This window comes from Gossypium hirsutum, chromosome D10, assembly GCF_007990345.1.
Source record: "Gossypium hirsutum isolate 1008001.06 chromosome D10, Gossypium_hirsutum_v2.1, whole genome shotgun sequence".
Classification (NCBI taxonomy): domain Eukaryota; kingdom Viridiplantae; phylum Streptophyta; class Magnoliopsida; order Malvales; family Malvaceae; genus Gossypium; species Gossypium hirsutum.
This window is the reverse complement of record NC_053446.1, coordinates 12,501,027-12,516,624: the sequence shown is the minus strand read 5'-3', so window position 1 is coordinate 12,516,624 and position 15,598 is coordinate 12,501,027. Positions and strand designations below refer to the sequence as shown.

Below are 15,598 nucleotides of genomic sequence, written 5' to 3'. Positions count from 1 at the left end.
TTTCATACTTCAAATGTGCTACTGTATAAATAATACCATGAAAATTATTTTAAGATATATTATGAATTAATGTCATGTTTACTTATGGTAGAATTAAACAACGAGATATTAAATGAAAAAAAAACAATAAAGCCCATTGTATTAGAACTGCTCCTTTCCCTGGAGCAAATATAACAATATATAAAAACATAATCTTTCACGTGGATGTAGTAAGTGACTTTATAATAATCGTAAAAGGGATGGTCATATTAATTCTTCTCACCACCAGAAGTGAAAAAATAAAGATAAATAAGAGAAGAACAATAATTACCAAGAGAACCTTTAAGGAGTGAAGATAACTTAAGTTATCGATGAGGTATCAAAGGTCATTGGTTGTTTACCTGTCGTACACCTAAACATTAAGTATAAATTACATATTTTCTGTGGATTATGACACTAATTACTTAAATATTTGATTTCTCACTAATAATAATTCTTCTCACCACTAGATGTGGAGATATAAAGATAACTAATAGAATAAGAGTTCTTAATATAACCTTTCAAAGCAAAGAGACAACTTATGAAAAGTTGTTGTTTATGTACCTGTCATACACATGAATATCTTATTATTCAATTAATATTCCTTGGAATATATGTCTAGTAGACAATACATATGTATCAATTGTTGAATTGAATTGTGATTAGTTCATAGTTGCTTCGGTAACAAATGTGGCATCCCATAGCTCAAACTTGACAATTGGGTTGGGTATAGGGTATTACATTTAGTGGTATTAGAGTTACAAGTTTAGTCGATACTCGAGCTAATCGAGCTTAAAATTGAGTCTAGAGGTAGATGCCAAGGTCAAGTTGAGTCAGAGTCAAGATTTGGATGCTAATTATGAATTTTTCTATTTTATAGTTAAAAATTTTTGAGGAATTGATAAATATTGAAGAAGAAATGAATAGCAATGACCACTTCGTTGAGGGTGAGAATCGAGGTGAGATTGAGGCACACAGTGTTGATCAAGCCTGTGCTTAACGAAATAAAGTTGATAGACCTCATCGAGAGGGTCGAGGTGACGAAGATTTACTCCGCAGAATAAAAAATATACTCTAAAGAGTAATGGGAGCTACTCCACAAGGTGCACTGATAGCTGCAACCTGGCGAGCCCCGATAAGTGAGTTGCAAAAGTATGAGAAACTGAATTCAAATGACCGAAAGGTGTTGAACTTTCTTGAGTTAAAATTTGGTTGGAATCAACCAAGCGAGTTCTCTAACAGCTAGAATGTTCATCGCTTGAGTGTGTCACTTGTGTGGTATCTCTTCTAAAGGAAAAAGCATATTAATGGTGGTTAACAATCACCCGATCAAGTTACTTGGATGTTCTTCTAGTTCGAGTTTCAAAAAAATATGTCGACGAATTGTATCTAGAAAATAAAAAGAAAGAATTTATGATGCTGAAATAGGGTGATATACTGGTAGTCGACTATGAGTGAGAATTCTTACAACTCAGAAAGTATACCCTCGAGTTAGTGCCCACCAAGGAGGAAAGTTGTAAGCGATTCCTTCGGGGAATGAGAGACGAGCTCAGAGGTCAGCTATTTTTGCAGAAGCTTAAAGTATTTGCTTATTTAACTGAACGAGAAAAAATGATTGAACAAGCCATAAGCTTGGATAAGAAAGTTGAACATTCCCGAGAATTTAGAAAAAGAGTCTGGACCACTAGTTTGCAACCCCTACCTAAGCAAGCTAAAGATCTTGAGGTTCCTAGAGATCAACTCCATAGAATATCAAATTAGAGAATGACCGGGCTAGACAACCATCAGTATCCGTGGGTAGTACTAGGGGTTTGATGGAAGATGTGAGCATCCCGAATTGTGAGCTTTGCAAAAGGAGGCACAGAAGTAAATGCTAAAAAAATATGGGAACATGTTTTCAATACGGATCCCTGGAGCATTTTGCTTGAGAGTGCCAAAAAAATGTTAATGATGTTTCTACAATTACTTAGAGATCTATTCCTGCACGTAGAGGTCAAGGAATTACCCATGGTGGCTTAGTTGCAAGGGGTAGCCAGGAAAAAGAAACTGATTCAACAACACAACAATTTAAAGCCAGAGCTCCTATACGAGCCTATGTGGTCCGAACCAAAGAGAAGGGTGATGTTACCAATGTTGTAGCAGGGATATTTCTTTTATGTTCTATACTCGTTTATGCTTTAATTGACCCTAGCTTTACGCATTCATATGTTAATTCTAGCTTCTTGAAATCGAGAAAATTAAAATCTAAAATGTCAAGCGTGGCAATAGTTGTTTCAAGTCCTTTAGAATAGTCTATGCTCGTTAACCAAGTATGCAGACGTTGTCCATTAGAAATCTATAATAAATCATTCTCAGTTGATATGTTGGTCATGCTATTTGACATTTTTGATGTAATTCTGGAAATGGAATGGTTGACCAAACATAATGTGATCTTGGACTGCTGTAAAAAGAAGTTCTCTGTTCAAAATTATGAAGGCAATACCACTAAAGTCAAAGGCAAAAGGTCAAGTGATTCTACTCATATCCTTTCATTGAGTCGAGCTAATAAGCTTTTAAATCAAGACTATGAGGCATATTTGGCGTATGTTATTAACTTGAACTCGGATGAAAGTAAAATGGATAAGATCCAAACAATATGTGAGTTTCTGAATGTGTTTTCAGAAAAATTGTCAGGATTACCTCATGATCTTAAGGTTGAGTTTGCAATTGAAGTTTACCTGGGGTACAACTTCAGTGTCTATTGTTCCGTACCGTATGATACTAATGTAGCTAAAAGAGTTAAAGTTCAATTGCAAGATCTTCTAGATTGAGGCTTTATGCGTCCCAGTATATCGCCTTAAGGAGCTTCAGTGCTATTTGTCAAAAAGAAAGACGGGTTTATGCGACTTTATATTGTTATCAATAGTTGAACAAGTATTAGGGGTTTTGAGAATTCTCAAACTTGGTGGTTAACATATAAAGCTTCGGCTATTTCACGAAAATGGTGCATTCATCTGTTGTTTTGAGAATTGTCGAAGCCTCATGAAAAAAAACATACTTGAAGATGCAACTAAATTGCAAGGATCTACAACATTGAAAATAATGTTCAAGGCCTTTGAGTTGTAATTGAATGATTTGTCTTTATTTGCTAATCAAGCAGTAGGTTTGATGGTTCAAACTCCATTAGTTTCTTTAATAGGTGGCTCTTAACATGATAAAACAACCTTTCCAGCCTTCTCCTTAATAAACTTTATAAAGCTTCTTATATGTGCCTTCCAATAGACATAGTTCAATCATTAAGCATAGATGGTCTAGAAATTGAACTCCCTTCCATTATTCAGCAACCAACAACAAGACCTTATAAAGTAAATTTAGTGCTTAACTAGGATATCAATTGAAAGCGTTGAGTTGTTAGTTAACTTGTAACGTGAGTTGCAATTAAAGAAACAAATTAAAACTGAAAAAGTAAAATGAATAACACAACCAATTTCCACAAAACAAGAGATAATTTAGGCCTAACCTCACTCATTCCCATTGTAGCCTAATTATTATACAACTATAATGAAGTAAACCGAAAAAAAGCTTCATCCAAACTACATAAAATCACTCACAAATGTTACTCACAATGAAAGGATTGTGCTCTCTTAGTTCTACTAAACGTGGAGGACATGGACAATTCAAACCAACTGAATATCAACTACAAAATTTCCTTAATTAATTTGCTACTATTCCCAAAAAGTCATATATAAATAAAAGGCATGGCAAACACTTGCGAAAAGATAATCACACTTAGCATGTTAAAGTTTGTTTACTTGTGAAGAAAATCTTTCACAACAATGTCACCAAAATTGTAAACAAGTCAATCAATACAGTTACAATGATCTTAAATTTATAAATAGAATCTCTGAATTAATTTCATTAAAATCACAATTATGGTGTGTAGTGATTTTTCGTGTTTATTTAATGAAAAAGAGACACGTGTAACATGATGCGGACCAGTTTCCTTTCGACATTGACTTACTCATAAAGATGACGTTAATGGCCTCTAAGTGGCCCACCTAAATTCAAAATGAAAAAGAGTTCCTCGCTTAAAAGAGCTGGCACCTCCTGAACCAATCGTTAACGGAGCTCAAAAAAAATGGAGACGAGAGAAGAGTAGCAATTAAATTTGATTCCAGTATCTGTTGTAAATAACTGTGAATATGGTGCCGAATCTTCTTCTTCATTTCCTTCCATTCCTCATTCTTCTAGCAAAGAGGTATTCCATCTTTTTCTTTTTTAAATTACTTATTCGATACACATACTTTCTTAAATGCTTTAAATCAAGAGAGTTCTCGATGTATATTGAATTGCAGCAATATCTAGCGGTTAAGTTCAGTTAGTGTAGAAGAATAAAAAGTTGTCTCAAATTCGATCTCCTTGAATTTCATCGAAGTATAAGTTTTCTATGGTTCAGAATCTTCTTTACTTGGTTCAGAAGCAAAGATATGATTCGCGATTGAAACTTATAGGAGATTCGCCGATAAAGGTATTTTTGCTAATTATCTTAGGTTTTGCTACTAATTAAGATAAATGGACAGTAACAGATGCAAATTAGATCAAGTTTGATGAAAAATTTTCAGATTTGCAGTAAAGTTTAAGATGTTTGAAGTTGGTTTATTTTCTTCTTTGCAGGCATTCTACAGAGTCATCCGTAGCTGGGCTTCCAAAAAGTTTTTGACTGGGTGGTTAGTTCTTCTCTTGTTTTAAAACATCTATTACTTTGCGTATTTAGCCAACTCCTTTACCAAATTTGTGTTGGTTGTTCAAGTTTTCAGCTAAGGAAAGCATGATTTTGAATTTGGTTAGAGTAAATCCGTAACTTTTGCCAGTTTCTACTGCTTTTGGCAACACCAGAATAACAGATTCTGTAATTTCAATCCAGTCCTAAAGTAATGCCACTAAACTCAAATAATTAGTATGTGTTGAATTTGGACTCTAAGTGGGGGATCTTCTAAATTAAAGAAAACAGCCTCAAAAAATATATCAACTACACCAAATACATACCCATGTCTGAAACTCGCATGGATAACATAAAAGGGCACAGTTCTAAAACTGCTAGTCATGGGAAATTACCAGAGTTAGCGGATCAACTTAAATTGAAATTGAAGTCTAATGCGATTACCGATTACATTCTATAAATATGTTTGATTTGAGTAAGCTCCATATATATATATATCTTGTCTTCCTATTAAACCAACATTATTGCTAATGTATTTGATAGGTAGCTGACATTGTTTTTGCAGCGTCATTTTTTAGTCCCTATAGCAATTACATTCTATACAACTTGGGTTCATTCACTTTGTCGATGGATATTTCTCCCCAATCTATAAACATCTTGGGATCAGTATATTTGGTTGGTTTGTTGTCTCTTTTTCATTCCTTGGTATTGGTTTGGGTATTTTGGGGGGTTCTTTGCCAGCTCTAACGTTAAGCAATGCTTTCACAGGTCTTGGATTTGTGACCTCTATCACATTCATCTTCATAGTTGGTGTGTTCATGTCCTCATGGTTGGGAGCATCTGTTCTTAGTTTGGGAGAATGGTTAATCAAGAAAATGCCGCTCATTTGCTATATTTACTCAGCTTCCAAACAAATAAGTACAGCAATATCACCGGGTAATTGAGCAACTAAAACACAAGCATTTTCTAGTTTCAGGAACCTCTTTAATCTATGTTACCTGGTCTGATGCGAGATTATGGGTTATTTTAATTTTTTTTTTAGGGTTACATCTCCATATTCATATCCAGATATACAAGGGTGTTAAAAGGAGGAGTGTGAGTATTGTTTAAAAGCAGTATGAAAATATACATATGAATTCCAGATCAGAAATCGAAGGCATTCAAAGAAATTGGAGAATATGCATTTGGCTTCATCACTTCAACAGTTATTCTTCATGGGAGTTCAGCAGGTTCAGAAGAACTTAACGGTGTCTACGTACCCTCCAACCACCTTTACATTGGAGACATGTTCCTCATAAGCTCCAATGATATTGTAAGGCCTAACCTCTCTGTTCGAGAAGGAATTGGTACGATTTTCAGGCCAACATATGCAACAAAAAACACATGGTTTTGTATTGCTTTTTATGGGAGAAATGTAATATCTTGGTTTGGATTTTCATTTATTTGATGCAGAAGTTGTCATCTCTGGTGGCATGTCCGTTCCTCGGATGTTGACCACATTGGATGCATGCGTCAATTGAAGCCATTGAGATTGCTGGACTCGGAAATTCTACAACACGAGTTACAGCGGCTAGCTAATGGCTATATTTCTAGTGAATCTGTTCGTCGCTTTGTGTGCTCCAGTGCTCTTACTTCTTGGGCAATTGTAAAGAAAAAGCTATAATAATAAATGAACTGGTAAATGTACCATAAAAGTCATTGTAATAAAAATCAAACTGCATTTTACTTTTTTTTTTAAATTTAAAAATAGAAATGTATTATATAAAAAATAATTTATTCTTTAAAAAATTAAGATATCAAAATAATTAAATAATGACATATCAATGTCATGTAATGTTAACAGACAAAAATTAATGTTTATAGAAATATATAAAATTTTATCTAATATACAAAGATTAATTTATTATTTTTTTAGTGACAAAATACAATACCCTATGATACCATTACCAATAATATCTTAGTTACTTTTAACCTTTTTACTAAATTGTAGATCAATGTGTAAAAATGTTGATCCGAAACTTGATTTCAAATATAAGGTAAAATAGAGAGCTTCTTCCTCACCCCTCCCCCCCCCCAAAAAAAACAATATAAGAGTAACAGAATACTAATTTCCAGAGCCTGATGTAGGACCCAATAAGTTAACCACATAAGAGTATTATGATCAAACCGACAACAGTACACTAAAACATAAATTGCCAAATTCAAGCACCTTAAACCAAACGGAAGCAGACAATAGATCAGTAGCATAGAGCTTAAACTAAAGCAAAGTCATAAGAAAACTTTTTCAAAAAATATAAAACAAGCATATAGCGTTCCAACTCCAAAGAAAACACTACTGAACTCAGAAGTAGCCAGCCACATCAAAATAGAAAGCAGATTGAAAACAGTTTCCTTGAGATCTAAACTAAACCAGGAGCACTGGCAGAGAAAGTAGCTGCTCGATTTGCCGAGCTTGATTTGTCTTGTGACCATAATCACCTGTAATCATCTTCTTCCATTCCATCATAACGATCACGGTCAGAATATTGATCATAACGATCCCCGTGAGCATCCAGATCATATTCTCCTCGACCCCGATGATGATCATAGTATTCATAGTGTTGGTCATCTAGGTCTGACCGCCTATGCCCATGATCATGCTGTTCATACCACCCACGATCCTCATCTGGCTCACCATGATCATAATCCCTCTCACTGTGCCGATCTCTCTCATGTTTGGACTCAACACGGTCATAATCAGATTCCCTATCCCTATCCCTAGAACGCCCACGGTCACGTTCATAGTCACCAGCATCATAATCCCTGTCCCTGTCCCTCTCCCTCTCACGGTCTCTTTCTCTATCGCGCTCATAATCACGACCACGATCCCGGCCTCGTTCACGTGCTCGGTCACGATCACGACCACCGCGGTCTCTCTCTCTGTCCCTATCTCTGTCTCTAGTTCTTTCACGATCTCTGTGGTGTCTATCCTCCCTATCGCGATCTCTCGGTCTGTCATGGGAGCGCTCACGTGATTTTTCACGCTCCCTCTCCCGTTCCCTTCCTCTTTCACGGGACTTCTCCCTGTCCCTATGATTTCCAAGGTAAATTAGATAATTATAATTAATTATGATTGACACCATAGCAAAAGCCTGGAAATGGTTCTTCTCAAACATTTCACAGCAAAAGGTGGAATGAATAATTTCATATTTATGCTGAAATAAGCATTCAGCCAGCAAGCCTTTTAAGAATTTACCAGATAATGTGAAAACAAATTGGTAGAGCAACAAAGCTAAACCTTACCGGTCACCATGTCGATCCTCTCGAATCCGTGGCTCCTCAGAACGAGACGGTCCTGACTGGATTTGTTCCCTGAGTAGCAAAAAGATGGCATTAGATTTCAAGAAAGGTAATAGTGGACTTCAAGTTATCAAACACCATAACTTGAGTGGAAAAATATATGAACATCAGCCAAGCAAACATATTGGAGATCAATCTCCACAAGCACGTGAATTAAAGGTGCCAGTGTTAAAGCAAGTACCAAGATTAATGCAACAGCATCACAATATAATGATGCATAGCCACCTCCCAAAATACCTTTGAGTAACATCTTCACCACCAATCCTGGTAGTTCCAAGTCCACCACCTAGCCTACGAGGGCGCCAATTAGGGACTGTCCTACCGCGCTCAACATCCACAAGAACCCTTCTACCATCAATCTTCCTCCCATCAGCTTGTTTATAAGCAGCTGTGAGATGTTAGAAAACATAATTAACAGTGCTCTCAAAAGTTTACTAGCTCAAAAGAAAAAAGGTAATCAATTGAAGCAAACCTTTCATATCCCGAGTATGCATGTACTCGATGAAAGCATAGCCTCTTGGTTTATTTGTGGATTTATCAGTAACCAACCGAACCTGGCACAACAAAAGAAATATTTAACAAACAATTGGAATAATGTATAGAAGAAAAATATTCTCGTGGGAATCAGATATTTAGAATTGATGATGCTTCATCTCCACAGCTAAGAGCTAGCACTAGAAAAACGTTAGAAATAGTAAATCCTAAATGGCACGGCAGGCAGGCATTATGCCTCATAAGCCGTGCTCACCTTTTAATCATAGAGCTGCCATTGTGAGATGCTGACCACCATTGCTAGAGTTGCGGATAAACCGATGAATCATGGCATATTTACCAATTGTTGAACAAACTAAACTCCCCTTACCAGGAAATATTTTTTTTAAAAAATTGAAAATAGTTATAGACTAGAAAATACCAGAACACCTTCTCAACTGCTGATATGTTTTTGATAGCCTTTAAAAGCCAAAAGTAAAGCTTTTATTAGCAGGAAAAGGATGGGCTAAAAATTTAAATAACAAAAGAAAGAGATGCTAATACTCCCAATTTTGTTTTACCCACAGCACGAAAAAGAGCAGATGTCAGCCACCTTTTGATGCTCGAAAATGAAGGCGAAAAGGCACAATGCACAATTGCTCCGCTCAACATAATTTTTCAGCTTTGCTTTGCAGGAATAAAGTAACATCTTTGGACTAGGATTGTAAAAATATTGGGGAATGAGAAACAACATAATGAGCCCCTTACCAGGGATACCTTTTATAGGATGCTTCTTAATGGTAGAACAAAACCTAAAGAGTGGAAAGATCAACTATTTCTGGAGACGAGTTCTACATCCTACCATATTCAAGTAACTTATCAAGGGGTCATGTGAAACAAAAAAATTCACCCTTACCAGTGATACCTGTTTTACTTTTGAACATATACTCAAATATGATATACTACAGGGAAGGCCAAAGCTCAGCATACTCATAGATGCCAACAAGATGTAGCACCATACGTTGCAATTTAGAAGTACCATCTAAAGATAGAATCTTGTGACAGTGATGAATTACAGCTTACCAAGTTTATACAAACATGTTAAGAATTTTTTTTAGTAAGCTTTAGTACATATGTATATATGTCAGAAGCCTCAGTTTTTACACGAAAAGAATTTAGCTTGTTTAGAAAATACTGGACACGGCAAACTTTAAAACTAGAAATTTAGATCGAACAAACTTAAATATTTTGTTAAGGAAACAGAGAGGATAAACAGCTGCATAACCTCTTACCAAACCCGCATGAGGGTGCTCAAAATACCTACCCGCTTAATCGGTCCATAAGACTCAAACTCCCTTTTAATTCTACTCTCGGATGTCTCATAATTCTGCAACAAATAATACAAGCTAGTAACTAACTTCAGCAGGAATAATTAAAAGATGAAATAAGATACAAAATTACGCAAATTCACTTACAAGTCTAGCAACAAACAGTGTCTTGTATGGATCACCTGAAACGTTTGGGTCATTATTTGGATCATCTGCATTAAAGACAAACAAAAACAATGATCAAAAATCAAGATACAAATCATAATACATGCATTAAACAAATTCGCCAGTCACTAATAAGCAACATAAAGAAATGAGACTTCACAGTTTTTCAGCTCCTCAGCAGCCTTCTCCAAGCCCTTCTCTAGTCGCAACTTATGAATTCTTGCTCTCCGTTGTGCCTAGATCCCCCAAAAAAAAAAATCAAAAAACAAAAGGGTACATATAAGTTAACCTTTTCCTTCCGTAAAAGTAAAGTAGGTGGCCAAATTAACATATAACACCAAAGCCATAACATAGTGCGCATTTTCTTTTCACAACACAGTCACCAAAATTTTACCAGCTTATAGTGTACAAAGTCTAGGGATGTTCATTAGGTTAATTTGTGTAAACTATAACCGAATTAGATCAACTAAATTTACATTTTTTTTTTATTTCAGTTAACCAAACCAAATTATTAAGAAAATAGACTTTGACCAGCCAAAATATTTCATAACTCGGCCAGTTAAGTAATGCACCTTAAAATCCTAATTTTTCATAATTCAAATAAGTATAATCATCCAAAAAAAAAAAAACTTAAAATGCCAAAAATAAGTGAACATCTGACAAAGATTAAAATATAATGTCATATATTTTGGGTAATTTGAGTAATTCAGTTATTGTTCAACGACATATTGAATTAATCAATAACCAAAAACATCTTAAAATCATTACTGATAACCAACTGAATAACTAAATTGGTTTAGGTGTAGGTAAGCTAATTCCGTTTTCACTGAATAGTGCACAGCCCAACTAAGGTCATCGTTTAAACAACGCATGGAACACACAAAAACATGAGAAACATAACTACAGTGTTCTCACCATATGGGCGGTTTAGTTGCAAACAGGAGAAAATTAACTGAGTGATCTCAGTATAGGGGCCGTGCCATAAACATCTCAAATCTCAATGACATCATACTACACAAAAATAATTCCAAATTTGATAAAAGCACAAAAGAAAACATAACACCATCAAAACAAATTAATCATGCAAAGCATTTCACAGAAACAAAAACACAGCAACTTCTCCTTAAGAACAAGTATCCTACAGGTGTTTCTGCTTCCTGAACAGGCGGGGAATACTCAGGATCTCCTGGCTCAGCAAAGTGACTCACAAATTGTGCCATTCCTAACAAAGACAAACGAAGCAAAACAAGTCAGTAAATGTCAAATTTAAATTAAAACTCCAAATGCACGAAAAAGACCTGTATACGGAGGACATTTTCTCTTCTCAGGAGGCGGTTTAAACTCCAACGGAGGTCGTGGTTCAAAGAGCTTCAAAAGGTTAGCTGTTAAACCAGTAGGATGGCTTTGGCCAATCTGCAAAGTAAACAAATTTGTATTTTACCATCTTTTACCCAAAAACAAATCAAAATCACCATATATTTTTTTAGTCGCATCTAATTTTCCAAAAATCCCAGCAAATCTTCATTTAGAAGAACAAAAAAAGAAAACTAAATTCACCAAAAGCTTTGAAAATAGAAAGTAGTGAACAGAAAATAAGAATATACAATAATCTTAATCTAACGAGTCGACATTAAAAGTAATCTTATCACACTCTTCAAACCAAAAAAGAACCCTAAAACAACGAACCAGCTTGAGCTGCTGAATATTGGCGCGATTCTGAGGGGGTTTAACGCGAGCCTGAACGGCGGCGGCGGCGTTTTGGTTGCGCATGAAGGCATCGTTGTAATCTCCCATGTTGAAGAAGGATCACAGGAGGCTTAGCTAGGGTCTTTTTTCTTTTCCCAAACAAATCGAGGGATTAATTATGAAAGAAAATGGTAAAGAAACATCTATTAAATAGCTCTTACATAGGGTCGGGTCGGGTCGGGTCGGGTCGGGTCAGCTTAATGACGGTAAGGTGGTAACTTTTTTAAATTTTAAATTAAGTTATTTATATTAGTTTTAGATACTTAGATTAATTATCTAATAGTTGAATTCTTGTTACTATTTAGTTTCCTTATTTCTGAATTGCAAGGATTTTAATACTTTTATTTTTTAAAATTAAAATTATTAATACAATTAAAATTATTCATCATCATAAAATGTATTTTTTATTACATAACTACTAAATAAGTAATTTTTTTAGTTTCAAAATGTCACACTAACGAATTTAATTAAAAAAACTATTAACAACGCTAATAATTAAACTTGAATTTTGAAATTTGAAAAGTATAAATATAAATTCTTGTAAATAAAACTAGGGAATTGGATTACAAATTATGAAGAGTGTAGGAACTTAAAGCATATTTTTACCTAAAATTCTATATGACCTACTCTATTTTTTTTGTTCTACATAAAGACTTACTTTATCATGCTTAATACAAGGGATAAATATTAAATATGTATATATGAACTTTGGTCTAATTTGTAATTTGATACATGAATTTCGATTTGGTGCAATTATACACATGAAACTTGAATTTATGTATATATAAAGCTTTAATTTTGATTCAATTTTACATATTTAAAGAAATGATTTTTGTTGCTACCTTAAGTTGTTTGTTTGCTTAAGATGAAAACTGCAGCGGAAGTACTAGACTATAATGATTATTACAGTTCGGCGCTGCGAAAATTGTGCAAACAAAAAAGCAAATAACACAAATGATATATTTATGTAATTCGATTTCTTTACGCTTATGGAACCTATCTCAGTGAGTAATTTTGTCACACCTTGGTTTGCGAGCCGGTACGATTCGAGAGACTACTGATCTGTTGTAATTCGGTGCGGCAGATTAAACTAGTTTTCGCTTGAATTGTTCTTTATGTTTATTCATTCTATCAAGTTTATATTGTTTATTAGATCCATGAGGAGCTAATCCTCCTGTGGGAATTAGCGAGTGGAGGTATGATTAATTAACTGTTTTTAGGGGTTTCTAAGTGGATCAACTGTTCAGGAGAGGAAGAAACTAAACCCTAGGCTTGGCAACCATAGGAAGTCATTAAGGTAGGAATTAACTAAAATTTGGTATAGCTTACCATGAACACTTTAACCTTGAACCGGTTTGGACTTTGAGGTCAAGAGATAAGTAGTTCTTGCCAACTCAATATGTCAGTAGAAGATCGGAAGATCCTGCTGGGGTATTGACTAATTGATTGAACAAGAAAACTCGAAAGCGATAGTTGGTTATAATTACAGAAACGAGCTAATAACCCATAACCATATTTGATATATTTTGCTCTTTGATCTCTTGTGTTTTATTTATTTATTTGCTTTCTTTTATTATTGTTATTAGTATAGATCACCAAAACCTTCTTTTTATTTATCGTAATATAATCCAATTAAAGTACTAATTAGATCTATTTATGTTTAGATTAGAATTAGTTTAGTGCTCGCCTCCATTGGGTATAATCCTTAGAATACTCACCTGTTCTGTTATAACTATATTACAACCTGACTCGTATACTTGTGGATACCGTCTTTTATATCTTTTGTGCAAGAAGCTTGGACGTTGGTACGTTCGGAGGTGGTCAATTTGTTGGCGCCGTTGCTAGGGAGGCAATGTCACTATATTGATTTTAATTTTTTCATATTAATAGAATAATTAAGAAATTTTTAGGTTATAACTATGATTTTATTTTCTTATTTTCTACTAATATTGTCTTTTTGGGTTTAGTGTATGACTGTAGTAGGGGAACACCTATAGAGCCAGTCATATATCCAGAAAGAATAATCCGAAGGAATCGTCGACAACAACAATAACAGCCAATACAAAATCCACTACCTGCTGAAGGTAATTTACCACCACGTAGGAATTCACTATTCGACAAGGTTAACAATAACAATCTAGAAGATCCACCACCACCACCACAACTACCTTCAAATATAAACATGACGCATAACAAGAGGACTCTAAGGGAATATGTGCTACCGAATTTGGATATGGTTCAAAAGAGTATAACAAGGTCAGCTATCACGACCAATAATTTCAAGATTAAGCCAGTTATGATCCAGAATAATTTGCAGTTTCGAGGAACAATGATAGAAGATTCGAGTCAGCATCTAAAACGGTTCCCCTAGCTTTATGATACATTCAGATATAATGGGGTCACTGATGATGTTATTCTTCTTCGGTTGTTTCCCTTTTTATTGACCGATAACACATTTTCTTAGCTAGATTCGTAGACACTAGGATCAATCACGATATGGGACGAACATGTAAGGAAATTCCTACAAAAGTTCTTCCCTATTAGCAAGACAGTCTAGCTAAAAAGGGAAATTTCTATGTTCAAACAGTTTGCGGGGGAAAGTTTTCATGAAACATGTGAGCATGTTAAAAAGTTGATTTTGAAATGCCCACACCACGGATTGCCTGAGTGGTTACAACTACAAATTTTCTACAATGGGTTGGATGTGCATTCAAGGTCAAGATTAGATGGAGTAATAGAAGGTGCCCTAATGAATAGAATATACGAGGATGCGTACAAATTAATAGAAAGTATGATAATAAATTCCTGTCTGTGGTCAACTGAATGATATACATATGGCCAAAGACCATTTACGGTAAAGGTTGTTGATCTGTTGTAATTCGATGTAGCAGACTAAACAAATTTTTGCACTTTAGGACCTTGAAAATTAACATTAACATTAGGTTTTAATTATGTTTTAGTAAGTTTAATTAAATTCAATAAAGTGTGCAAATTGAGTCTTTTATTGACCTTAGGGGCCAAATGAGGCTTGTGATTGTGTAGCAGACCATTAAAAGGCATGCTAAACTGATATTGGTCGCCATGTCGCAATACAGAGGATTTGATGTCGCAACATAAGGAGTAGAATAGAGGAATTCCAAGAATGCCTTCGATGTCGCGAAACAGTCTAAGGTTGTCACGACATACCTTTAAAGACATCCTAAAGAAAAGTATATTGACTTCTATGTCGCGACAGAGGTCCTAATGTGCCACAACATCAACTCTGGATGGGAATTAATATGAGCCAATGTGCGTTTTGGTCCGCACAATCCAACTTAAAGCTCAAGAACGTTAGATAACCTAGGGTTAAGGATGAAAACCACCTCAAGTCTATAAATAGGCTCATTTGGCACATGTTATAGACACCAATTACTGAGCTTAGATTCTCTCATTTTAATTCTAGTTTAGTTTTTCTCTTTTCTTAGGTTTTAGATTTATTTTAGTTTGTTCTTTGTTTTATCTCGGGAAATCTGGTTTGTGGATGCAATCAGACTTTGTAGATTCACTCTTATTCTTCATACAAATAAGACTTTTTCCTAAACTTTATACTTTCAATTTGTTTATTATGTTTATATTTTACATCGATTTTATATTGTTTACAAAAACCATGAGGAACTAATCCCTCTATGGGGGATTAACGAGTGGAGGTATGCTGGATTGATTGTTTTGCAAGGTTACTCAACCGATTAGCTGTTCGAGAAATGAAGAACCTAAACTCTAGGCTTGACAACCCTAGGAAGTTATCAAGGTGAGAATTAACCCAAAATTGGTATGGCCTATTCATGAACACCTT

The 15,598-nt window shown here is 34.9% G+C and overlaps 1 protein-coding gene, 1 non-coding gene and 1 pseudogene across 2 annotated transcripts; 1 reads left to right on the top strand and 2 right to left on the bottom strand.

The window, feature by feature from the left end:
* Nucleotides 1-1,102: 1,102 nt before the first annotated feature.
* Nucleotides 1,103-6,442, top strand: LOC107915328 (protein LIKE COV 3-like; annotated as a pseudogene).
* A 533-nt stretch (nucleotides 6,443-6,975) lies between these two features.
* On the bottom strand, nucleotides 6,976-11,882 carry LOC107914294 (U1 small nuclear ribonucleoprotein 70 kDa). The gene is made up of 10 exons (XM_016843164.2): nucleotides 11,707-11,882; nucleotides 11,319-11,433; nucleotides 11,163-11,242; nucleotides 10,181-10,256; nucleotides 10,003-10,067; nucleotides 9,852-9,914; nucleotides 8,529-8,610; nucleotides 8,294-8,444; nucleotides 8,000-8,068; nucleotides 6,976-7,786 (listed from the first exon to the last, which is right to left on the bottom strand). Exons 1-10 carry the CDS (start codon nucleotides 11,812-11,814, stop codon nucleotides 7,192-7,194), a joined length of 1,404 nt encoding a protein of 467 aa, XP_016698653.2. The 5' UTR covers nucleotides 11,815-11,882; the 3' UTR covers nucleotides 6,976-7,191.
* Nucleotides 11,883-14,321: 2,439 nt separating this feature from the next.
* Nucleotides 14,322-14,427, bottom strand: LOC121222855 (small nucleolar RNA R71). The gene has a single exon (XR_005920225.1). It is a non-coding gene; the product is annotated as a small nucleolar RNA R71 (small nucleolar RNA).
* Between the last annotated feature and the right edge of the window lie 1,171 nt (nucleotides 14,428-15,598).